Raw genomic sequence first — 12169 nt, 5'->3', positions numbered from 1 at the left:
GTTTGCTGTCTTCTGTTCACTGTCATCTTCATCATTAGCATCCTCCCGTTCTGCATGTCTAAAACAAGACCGCAATAGCCTGCGTTTTTTTCTCTACTCTGTTAATGTCCCCACTGGCACCTCCTATAAACTCATCCTCTCACCTGGAAAGTCATTTCCTTTGTCCTGGTTGAGCTACTCTGCAAAATAAAACATAATGCATGTGTTTCTGTCCGTCTGTCTTCCTCACTTACAGCTTACCTTTACTCATTTGCTTATCTTCTACTTTTGTTTATCCATTAAAAATCTATGTCTGTCTCGTTGCATTACTTCACTCGCATATCACATGAAATCATTGTCACTTATCCAATGTCTGCTCTATTAGAAACATAGCAGTTAGTACCCACACACTCTTATCAAGCCATCTGTAAGCTGTTTCAATTACAGCCTACAGGGTTGGGGCAGTTAGAGCAAACCTCTCTGTGGCTGCTTCCCTGTTCTCTGGAAGAAGGGTAAAGTGTGCACTTGCTTGTGAAGCGTGCATTAGTTTCAAGCATATTACCCAAGTTGTTTACAAAACATAAACAGGTCGATAAAATCATCCTACATGCTGAACTGAATTCAACGACAGAGTGATGGAATGTCACTGTTTAGTAGTGCAAGGCTTCAGTGGATGCAGTGTTAGGACCCATACCAACATAGAACCTTGATTGATGAGGCCAGGTGCCAGTGAGAGAGCTCTGTATAGGTGTGACCGTCTGAACCTGATGATTTATTCATCTATGGTGCAGCCTGTGTGTGTGCGTGCGCCCATCTGCCTTCCAGTTCATACCATTCCTCCCCTATAAAGAGAGCCAGCTATATAAATATAGGTAAGATGCTTTGGGCTTGTATTCAATGCTGCTCAGTAAAGCGAATTGCTCTTTATAGTGGCTTTATATTTATTACGGGGCGGCAGGTAGCCTAGTGGTTAGAGCGTTGGCTCAGTAACCGAAAGGCTGCTAGATCGAATCCCCAAGCTGACAAGGTAAAAATCTGTCATTCTACCCATGAACAAGGCAGTTAACCTACTGTTCCTAGGTGTTATTGTAAATAAGAATTTGTTCTTAACTGACATGCCTAGTTAAATATAAAATACAGAAAAAAAAGAACAATTTCATTGATTTTACGGGGTTACAGTTCATATGAGGAAATCAGTCAATTTAAATGAATTAATTAGGCCCTAATCTATGGATTTCACATGACTGGGATACAGATATGCAATCTGTTGGTCACAAAAAATGGGCCTCAGGATCTTGTCATGGTGCATTCGCATTGCCATCGATAAAATACAATTGTTTTCATTGTCCGTAGCTTATGCCTGCCCATACCGTAACCCCACCGCCACCATGGGGCACTCTGTACACACCGTTGAAATCATCAAACTGCCCACACAACGCTCTACACTTGGTCTGTGGTTGTGAGGCCAGTTGGACGTACTGCCAAATTCTCTAAAACAACACGTGGCTTATGGTAGAGAAATGAACATTCACTTATCTGGCAACAGCTCTGGTGGACATTCCTGTAGTCAGCATGCCAATTGCACACTCCCTCAACGTGAGACATCTGTGACCTTGTGTTGTGACAAAACTGCATGTTTTAGTGGCCTTTTATTGTCCCCAGCACAAGGTGCACCTGTGCAATGGTCATGCTGTTTAATCAGCTTCTTGATATGCCACACCTGTCAGATGGATGGATTATATTGGCAAAGGAGAAATGCTCACTAACAGCAATGTAAACAAATTTGTGCTCAATTTGAGATAAATAAGCTTTTTGTGTATATGGAACATTTCTGGGATCTTTTATTTCAGCTTATGAAACATGGGACCAACACTTTACTTATTGCGTTTATATTTTTGTTCAGTATACGATACATTTTATTTTGTCCATTATTTATATTTTATACCACAGCATTGTTGAATAATTTCTTATTGGCTAGAAGGGCATTCTAGAATGGAAATGATATTGGGACACCTTCAATCATGACATGATATGCACCTACACATGCAGACCGTACTTGCTATAAAGTTACAGAAAGCTAAAGCAACAACTACACAAACAGAAATTGGATACATTGTAAGAGTGACTTGTACGTACACTGAATGTACAAAACATTAAGAACACCTGCTCTGTCCATGAGACTGAACAGGTAAATACAGGTTTTTCACCTGGATGATCCTTTTCTTGATGTTAAATCCACTTTCAGTCAGTGTAGATGAAGGGGAGGAGACGGGTTAAAGAAGGGTGTTCAAGCCTTTAGACATGGATTGTGTGTGTGCCATTCAGAGGGTGAATGGGCAAGACCAAATATTGAAGTGCCTTTTACCAGGGTATGTTAGTAGGTGCCAGTTGACCGGTTTGTGTCAAGAACGGCAACGCTGCTGTGCTTTTCACGCTCAACAGTTTTCCGTGTATCAAGAATGGTCCACCACCCAAAGGACATTCAGGCAACTTGACACATGTGGGAAGCGTTAGAGTCAACATGGGCCAGCATCCCTGTGGAACGCTCCGACATCTTGTAGAGTCTATGTTCTGAGGGCAAAAGGGAGGGGTGCAACTCAATATTAGGAAGGTGTACCTAATGTTAGATATTCACTGAGTATTCCAATCTAGGTGGTTGAATTCAGTACCGCATATAGAATGATTTGAATGAACCTGTGTGTATAATAGAATGTAAACAACATGGGTGCACTTGAGCGTTACTCCATGGACTCTTTCCTTATGTAACTCTACATGCAGTGACCCAAGTAGATTCAGTAGATAGTGTTTTATTCATCTTGTCTTGGTCTCTCGAACTAGGAATCATGGGTTGGTGGGTTGCAGCCAGTCACTCTTTGCAGTTAAATAAAGACTCGGTTATGGTTATAAATAGGACTTTTAGTGGCCCAAGAACATTCACATTGCTTTAAGATGGGACACATTGTAAAAACATCTGCGGTGTATTCATTAGCACACATCGTAGAAAAACGTTTTAAGATGTTGTAAAGTCCAGGCAGTCCCTGCCTGTTTTAGTCCTTATTCTTCCGTTTGGTGCCTAAACACCCTTAGCAGAGTTGCCAACTACCGGATGTATCCGGTTTACATGAATACAGCTAATTCAACCTAGCTTCCTTTTCCACCTAAAACTGGGTGTGGAAACTGCTCAGTCGTTTTCTTTTACGCCTGCTACGTTAGTGCCTAAAGAACACCCTGGTCCTTCGTCTCTCTCTAACCCAATCATGTCTCTGCAGGGCACGAGGGCCAGGGCCACGTTGACCCCAGGGAGCTGCAGAGTGTCAGGCATCAGCTGGAGGACACCCAGCGCTGGAACGCCTCCCTGCAGGCCCGCCTCGGAGTCATCAAGAACCGCGGGGGAGGGGTGGGTGCCATCAATGACACCGGTGAGAACCAGAATATTGTGCTATCGCATCATCACAAACCCTGACGATGTCTCAGCACATTGACAAGGACAGTGGAGCCGGGATGGGAAACTCGAGGAGACGCTTGAACTGCAGGGTCTCTTTAGAGTGCACAACCCTGGGTTCCTTGGTGTTAGTCAGTCAGAGACTTAAAGGAGTGTTCCTTTAAATATAAAGTGGCGCATACCTGAAGTTAAAGTGCAGTCTGTATATTGGTAGTAAGTAAATCCTCTGTTCCAGCTGACACCCTGGGTAGTTTCATGGCCGACCAGACATCCTACATGAGTATCTGTGTAGGAGAGGGGGAGGGCCTGGACCATCTGTCTGTAGAGGAGCTCCGACAGAAGGTCAGCTTTTACTTCACTGCATTATACTTCATATGTCATATTTGATTCATACATGATCATACTTAATGTTATTTTATTTATACATTGTCATACCTCTTTCCTTTAAATAATGTAGTTTTATTCTGGCATCGAGCTGACGAGCTAAACTGGAGGGAAACACAGTTTGGGAAACACAGTTTTTATTGTTTCTAAGTATCCAATGCTAGTGGTTAATGCAAGGTGTACATCACTACTGATGAGTTGCTAACGTCATTGTATCTCCTGTAGGTGATGGAGCTGCAGGACTATGTCAGTAGACTGCTGGCTGTGAATGAGGACCTGCAGAGGACGCTCTCATTGACTGAGGGCTCAGACCACAACCTATCACAAAGCAGCTCCGGGAAAGAGGTATGTCCAATTTCAAATCGACCCAATTGACAGTCACCTTGGCACTTCTGTCGATCATAAATGATTGGAAAAGTGCATTCAATATGGTGGAAATTCTATCAGAGAGGAAGGTCAAGTTATTACTGTATTGTTTCTAGCTGACAGATCTATATGTAGACTCTTGTGCTTAGTGCTAGTGGTCGATTTGGAATTCGGAGGTGTGTTCAGTTTGCTTGAATGTTTGCTACGTTGCGGAACGGTTTATACTGAACAACATATTTCACAAATGTTCTTGAACAGACCCGTATGTTTGCTCCTATTTGCTGGGTGTGGCGAGGTGTGGCTTGAAGAAATGAGTGACCTATTTAAAGGGCATTAGCCATACTGACAGCGTTCCCCAAACCCTACCCATTTTTTTTTACTGGTTGTTCAGTACAGCACCGTTTCCATTCAATTGATCGTTCCAGAATGTAAAAACCTACTGAATGCAGACCAGAAGTAGTGCTTCCTGATGCTCTGGACACAGCTTTAAAGTGCGAGAAACAAATAAATATTTTGCTGTGAGACCATGAGTTTCATTTTAGGAGCACTGTGCGACTATGAAAAAAATCTAAGAGATACACACGAGTGCAGATTCATTAGCGTCATGGTTGTACCATTTACTACAGCGAAAACGTCTGGCTTCTAGCCCAACCAGGTCAAAATTACTCACCCACATTTCAGTGGGACGCTGGGATCACATTTTACATTCAAAAACCATCGTGTGGGCCGTTCAAGAAGTACTTGCGCGTCGAGCCTCTCTACCATTTGTTTACACTTTGTTCAAGCATGTTAGCCCTTTGACTAACTAGCTAACAACCAGGTAACTTCAGCAGTATATCCAAACATCTGGTGGCACAGAAGGAAAGGAAAGGGATATCTTCTTCAGGAGATCAATGATCACAGCAATGAATGAACTACAGATCTCTTGCATGTCTTCATCACAAACCTGACGTTTTTAAAGAGACTGTTTAAAATGTTCAAAGTAATGCATCTCAATGGGAAGATAGTGCTTTGTAGAAATCTAATATTCCACAAATGACTAAATTCATTGACCGGTATTTGGATCAACATTTTAGCTTTTATAATAAACATATTTACAGCATTACATATTAGTTTCTAGGGCAATATGTGCTTTAAAAGTAGCTAGAATGCATCCAGGCCCAATACAGGCTGTATCTCAATCAATAAAACTATTCTGGTGCTCCTACATTTCATGTGGCACATTTTAATTTAGAGCCCTGGGCACAGCTTCATTCTAATCCTCCCCCCTAACCTCTTACTGATCTAATCTTTGACCCTGAACCCTCACTGATGTATGTTAGTTTGTTCTGTCTCCTTACCAAACACTTTTACATCTGCAGTACTGTGTCCTATATCTGTTTTACCTCTTAACTAATGCATTATGTCTCTGTAGTATACAGCATTTACCATCTCTTTCCACCCCTCCTAACTCCGTCCCTGTTCTTTCTTATGTGTCCCATGAAACAGTTTTTTCTTACCCCATGCCACATTAAGACACGTCGCTGTCACGCCATTCTGCCTTTGCTGTGGTGCCGTGTTGTCTTATGAATTCTGTTCCCTCATTGCATTTTTTTTCCGTTACAAAGCCATGTGTCACATACGCCTCCCATCCCATTACTATAGCAGCATCTAGAGCGGAGACAGGAGAAAAAGTCACCGCACAGTGACAGAGTCCACAGTGACTCTGGCCAGGACAGAGTGAGCCAGATGGACAGCGGCCTTGGACAGGTAGGCAGGGCTGATTTAAAGATGGGTGATAAGGAAAATACATGTTTAGTTATTTTATGCATCCTAAAGAACCATAGCAATTAGAGCACATTAAATATGTGTTGTGGGTATGTTTTTCCTAATCTGAGGAGTTCCTTGGAATTTTGACATGAGAAAGTATACATTGAGCATTATGCACCATACCATGTACAGTACTTCTCATACACTCTGAAAAAAATCCCCTTTCAGGTGGTAGATGGAAGGCTGAATGACGGCCACCAATCTGCTGATGTGACTGTGAGCAGTACCCTGGCCCAGATCCAGAGAGGGATATGGCCTCCCTGGTCTTCCAAAGCCACCAGTGAGAGCCAGTCACAGAGCAGCCAGCAGGGAGAGGTGGAGAGGGACAGAAACTGGGAGCAGCTTTGTTCTCTTCTGTCTGACTGTGGGGCCTTATCAGTCAACCACCTCAGGTGAGTCACCTTCATCTTCTATCTAATTCCTGTGCTTTAAGGGGGGTGGGTACATTTTCATAAGGAGGAGGAGGAAAGCGATTGTGCTTTTCCACTAATAATTATGTGTGTTTAGGGAGGAGCTACAGAGGTTGCGGTCAGAGAATGTGGACCTGAGGGGTCAATTAAAGGAGGAGAAATCCAAGGAGTCCAAGGAGAGCGCCGATACCTTGGGCGACATCGGCGGCGCACAGGGCGACCTTCGCAAGACATTGGAGAGGCTGAGGTCAGAGGCACAAGGTCACCGCAAGATTATCCAGTTGCTGAAGGAGCAGCTGGAGAGGACTGAAGCGGTGGTGGACGTAGAGACCCTGTCAGATAGTCAGCCGGACAGGATGGTGACGATGACCCAGGAGATGGAGAGGCTGTGTTTGGAGCAGGAGGGAGAAGCTCATGGTAGAGAGAAACTGCTTGAAGGAGAAGAGAGAAGGAAAGCACAGGGAGATGGTCATGCCACACAGGGGAACAGCCACACACAGCCTGCCAAGGGACATTCATATCGCATCGCAAGACATGGGGTAAGTACTGTCATTGAAATGAGAAAGAAACATGAAGTAAAGAGGAGACTTGCACACATTTTAATATTCCTGCTCTGCTGTTTGTTTCTGTATTGCAGGCTGGTGTCAAATCTCGCCTGCCCATCCCCGTGAGACACAACAAAACAGACACTGCTGGCAGCAGGGAGTCGGTAAACCAGGCGTCAGACGAGTTCTCTGAACATCTGAGAGGAGACGTACTACATCAACTAGACCTGGACCACCACCATGACCAGCAAACGTCAGACTCTGACTCCCACAGCTCTCCTAGAGCCGCCCAACACTGCAGCCCAGGCTCTAACCATAGCAGCACCACTAGGGGGACTACCAGACAGGGCCTGGAGACGGAGTTCCTCCAAGCTCAGGCCCCCACCGACGCCGAACTCCTATCCCAGTTGGAGCTCCTCCACCAGGAGTGCCAGGACAAGGAGCAGCTGATAGACCGTCTGGAGGAGCAGATGGCTGAGTGGGACGAACTTCAGGCCCAGCTCCGGGAGAAAGACCGGCTCAACTGTCATTATATGGAAGCCCTGCAGGCCGCCGAGTCCACCATCACTTATCTTACAGCCTGCAACCTGGACAGAAACAGCCAGGGTGGAGTACTAGGCTCTGGTTCAGAGTACAAACTCCAGAGACAGTGCATTGAGCTCCAGAAAGCCCTTGAGGAGAAAGAGAGACTCAACACCCAGCTGGTGGAGTGCCTCAACATGGTCGAGGTGGCCATTGCCTCGCTCCCCGGCACCTCGTCATCCGCCAACGCCCTGGACGGTCATTTGGACTCCCAGGAGCTGTGCGCGAGGCTGGAGGCGGCCTTACGGCAGGTCAGTGCTTCTCTTGACCCTCTGGTCCTGAAAACCTCGGTTCCAGGGCCTTCGGGATACCCCCTGAGCCTCAACGCGGAGCTGCAGCAGCAAGCGGACTCCCTGCAGGAGGCGCTGTGGGAGCAGAGCCGGCTGAACGTCGAGCTGCAGGAGAGGCTGAGGTCAGCTGAGGAGGCTGTCGCAGCACAGCAGGGCACTGCCAACACTGCCCCCGCAGGCCTGGAGGGCAATTACGGCAGGCAGCCAGAAGAAGACCTGAATAAGATTCCGAGAGGGAATGAAACAAAGGAACAGAGAGATTGGGGAAAACATCATGGAAGAAGCAAGTTTGCGTCCGATGTGAAGAGCAGCCTAGGATCTGAGCAGGTTGCCAAGCATCTCTCCGAGTGTCTCAGAGCAGCCGAGTCGGCCATAGGCTCACTCACAGCTCACTGTACCAACACGAGCACTAGCACCTCTACCACGACCAGAGCAGCTCAAACCAGCTCTGACTTACAACAGCAGCTAGACAGACTACAGAGAACTCTACAGGAGAGAGAAGCATTGGACGACCTGGGCTCCACTGAACCCACCCATCAACAGACCAGTGAGAACCCCACACGACACACCACCCCTGGGGCTGAAACCCCCTCTCCCCTAGAGCTCCACCATAACATCTGCCTCCTCCAGAAGGCCTTCTACGACTTGCAGGAGGAGAGGGGACGCAGGGAGAGGGAAGCCAAGACGATGGAGCCTGGAGCTTGGGTACCACCACAAGATGTCCAGGCCCAGCTGGAAAGCCTTCAGAAGGCTTTGAAGGAGAGGAAGAGGGCCTGTAAGAGCCTGGAGGAGAAGCTGGCCACGGCTCAGTCCATCATAGCTCTGCAGAACTCCTCCAAGAAGACCAGTCATGTAGCAACACAGAGAGGTAAGGGAACAATAATTGAGGTGAAATTGTTGATAAGATTCATACATATATTTAAAAATGACATACCTTCTTACTATTTCTTATATGGCCCTTCGAGCCGGATCTGTTGGCTACTTTGTTTTTCAAGATTCATTTAAAGCACAGATCTAGACATAACAACACAACGTCAGGAATTTGGAATCAGCTTTTTGTTTGAAAATGTTTGTCTTGACATACGTTCTTAGAGGAATGTGTGCAACCTGCACTTTGCTGAGCTGTGTTTTTCTAAATGCTCATAGACCTCTATTGCAAGAAGTGCATGTACTGGTGTGTCGAGCATGACAGCCAAGCCTTTCGGTTACTGTTTTTGATGCACTAAAGGGAGCTTCGCATAGCATGACAACGAATGACAGTGACTGGCTCTGTGTAGAATTAAACTACTTCCTGTGTGATTCAATTGTTACATCAAATGTTAACGTTTGACGACACAATCCAAATGCAATGATGACATCACACCCTCGGCATCTGATCAAGCCGAAAGAGAGAGAATCTGAACCTTCTCTTGTTAATCCCTGCCTGCCTGGGTGTTGCCTCTAGCGCCCCCTCTGGAGCAGGAAGACAAGGGCGTGCAGGTGGACCTGCAAGACCTGGGTTACGAAACCAGTGGCAAGAGTGAGGCCGAGGTGGATAGGGAGGAGAGCAGTAGCACAGGTAGACGACCATGTCTGTCTGTCGAGTGGACACTAATAATCACAGTGGTGGAGTGGTGTCTGCTGCATGAGGAATGAAAACACTGGGCTGTAAGACTGTTTGATAACACCACTGTGCTTTTCTGGTCTGATAGTCACACATCGTCCGGGTGCGTTCTCGATAGTCTAAAGTGGCTTCCTTTCCTCTCCTTCATCTGCTCTGACATAAAAAGGACTGGACAGGTGAAAGCAGCTCCCGGGCATCCGCCATTTTTCTCTAGCCTGTGTTTTCAGGTCCGTGCAGATAGAGGTAAGGAGAAAAGGAGAGGAAGCAACTTTAGACTATTGAGACTCAGCCCTAAAGACTGCATGGGGAATGAACACTGGGCTGGAACATTGTGGTGATAACACCACTGTGTTGTATGGGTCTGATAGTCACACCTCCTCCTATGTGGTTTAACCAGGGCACTGACTTGTACAGCACACCTGTGTCTCTGCCTGTCTGTCTCTCGCTGCCTGTCTCTCTCCTGCATGTGTGCACTCTGGTTGTTGTACTCTGGAATGGTTTGCTCAATGGGACACTAACTCCTCCTTATTTGACCACGGTCAACTGTAAAACATCAGCACAAAACCGATCCTCTCTCCTTTCACATTGTACCATCTTTGTCAGACTTGCTTGTTTTAGGTATATACTGTAGACCTCTGTTTGATCATTTTGTGTGTGTGGTTGGCGATGATCCCTCCAGATATGCAGCTTGTCCCTGGCAGTGCTAACAGCAGCCTACCCTGCCTGCTGAAGCAGGACCAGGAGGAGCCCTCGTTCTCCTCCACAGAGAACCTTGACACGGCCTCCAGTGCCTCCTACCCCAGCTCCCCCACTCTCAGCTCCCCCAAGGTACTGCCGCCCTAGTTACTGCTTTTCACATTTTTATTGGACATTGTCCTCGTCCTGTGTTTTGGTTTGATTGTATTGTCTCAATCCCTCACCTTTATGTTCTTTCTCTTTCATTCTCTTTATCCTCCCTCACTTTTGTGCTTTCTTGTTCTATCTCTCTTTCTCCTCCCCATCCCTCATCTCTCACTAGGTGAGTCTGAAGAGCCTCCAGACGTTTGACTCCTACGGTCTGTGTGAAGACCCGGCCCAGCTCCAGGCCCAGGTGAGGGAGCTGAAGACCCAGCTAGAGAGCCAACACCAGGTCATCCTCCACCTGCAGACCATGCTACGCCGCCGCGCCTCCCTGTCCAGCGAACTGTTGACCGCCACATCTGACTCCCACACTGCCACGGGAGGTCACACGGGCTCCGAGAGGGGGGAGGAGGGTGGGAAGGAGGAGAGGAGCCAGGAGGGAGAGGGGGAGGTGACGAAGGAGAAGATGAAGAGTATGAGCATGGAGCTGGAGAGGGAGAGGAGCGTGAACAGGAGTATGAGCGAGCAGCTGTTGCAGGCCCAGCAGCGGAGTCGATCAGCCTCACCTGCCAGGTTGCTAAGTAGTTGTTTCTTAACTTTCTTCATTATAAAGTACTACGGATGTTTTTTTTACAGGGTAAAAAGTTGAACTCTGAATGACTCTTCAGTTTCTATTTCATTATATTATTATGGACCCAAATGAATGTTTGTTTAGTTTTTTTTTTTTTTTTAAATTTTAACCAGAGAGCCCTGGGGTCTAATTTGTGGGGTCAGCTCTGCAGTGTATTTGTTTAGAAATTTCCGATAAATCTGTCTAGTAATCTAGCTATTGTCATCACCACTAAACCTCTCTGTTTGGTTAAAAAGTATTTTTAATAATCTCATCTGTTCCCTATAGGATCGACTCCCTGGTGCAGTCGCAGGCGAGGGAACTGTCCCAGCTGCGTCGTCAGATCCAGGAGAGCCGGGGCCTGGGGGCACTGCATCGGATGCAGCTGGAGGAGCTGTCGCAGGCCTTCGAGGAGCTGCTACAGGCCAGCGACGTGGACTACTACGTGGGAGAGGTGTTCCGAGAGCAGCTGGACAAGAGCCTGGGCGTCCTGGAGAGGCTAGAGGGCCGGCTGGAGAAAGGTAAGCACAACAAACATTGTATGTAGACATTGGTGATAGTAATAGGATTTTAAAAGCAGCTATACAAACATGTACTAAGGACTCTTAATGAGCATATGGCCTCTACAGAATGGAGTCTATTGAGACTGTTCTGAGATGCTCCATTCACCTACCCATTCTGACATTGTATATACTTTCATAACTTCATCACCAATGCAGAGATGCGATGTTGGGGTTGCGAACATCTGTGAGGGTCTCATTTTCCTAAAATGAAAGATCAAAGTTGCACTACTTTTGTAGTGTAATAAACGTTCTAGCCAAACCACACATCATCCAATACCAGAAACCCCACACACAGGCCTCTCACCACTTGGCAAGCACGAGAACACAGGCCTCTCACCACTTGGCAAGCACGAGAACACAGGCCTCTCACCACTTGGCAAGCACGAGAACACAGGCCTCTCACCACTTGGCAAGCACGAGAACACAGGCCTCTCACCACTTGGCAAGCACGAGAACACAGGCCTCTCACCACTTGGCAAGCACGAGAACACAGGCCTCTCACTACTTGGCAAGCACGAGAACACAGGCCTCTCACTACTTGGCAAGCACGAGAATACAGGCCTCTCACCACTTGGCAAGCACGAGAACACAGGCCTCTCACTACTTGGCAAGCACGAGAACACAGGCCTCTCACCACTTGGCAAGCACGAGAACACAGGCCTCTCACTACTTGGCAAGCACGAGAACACAGGCCTCTCACCACTTGGCAAGCACGAGAACACAGGCCTCTCACCACTTGGCAAGCA

The 12169-nt window shown here is 46.9% G+C and overlaps 1 protein-coding gene across 6 annotated transcripts in view; it reads left to right on the top strand.

Moving 5' to 3' along the window:
- cdk5rap2 (CDK5 regulatory subunit associated protein 2) overlaps positions 1–12169 on the top strand; it is a 67735-nt gene that overhangs the window by 31677 nt on the left and 23889 nt on the right. For 4 of the 6 annotated variants that reach the window (XM_042302603.1, XM_042302605.1, XM_042302600.1 and 1 more), the window contains 11 exons: positions 3249–3398; positions 3657–3763; positions 4031–4150; positions 5816–5920; positions 6149–6372; positions 6488–6929; positions 7028–8675; positions 9252–9365; positions 10090–10238; positions 10429–10823; positions 11149–11381. In XM_042302603.1, coding sequence (XP_042158537.1) covers positions 3249–3398; positions 3657–3763; positions 4031–4150; positions 5816–5920; positions 6149–6372; positions 6488–6929; positions 7028–8675; positions 9252–9365; positions 10090–10238; positions 10429–10823; positions 11149–11381 — 3687 coding nt within the window. The remainder of the gene's footprint in view (positions 1–3248; positions 3399–3656; positions 3764–4030; positions 4151–5815; positions 5921–6148; positions 6373–6487; positions 6930–7027; positions 8676–9251; positions 9366–10089; positions 10239–10428; positions 10824–11148; positions 11382–12169) is intronic. The other 2 variants (XM_042302601.1, XM_042302602.1) reach the window with 2 other exon arrangements.

This window comes from Oncorhynchus tshawytscha, linkage group LG20 (genome assembly GCF_018296145.1).
Source record: "Oncorhynchus tshawytscha isolate Ot180627B linkage group LG20, Otsh_v2.0, whole genome shotgun sequence".
Lineage (NCBI taxonomy): Eukaryota > Metazoa > Chordata > Actinopteri > Salmoniformes > Salmonidae > Oncorhynchus > Oncorhynchus tshawytscha.
The sequence above is the reverse complement of the archived record's forward strand: the minus strand, read 5'-3'. Positions and strand labels throughout refer to the sequence as shown.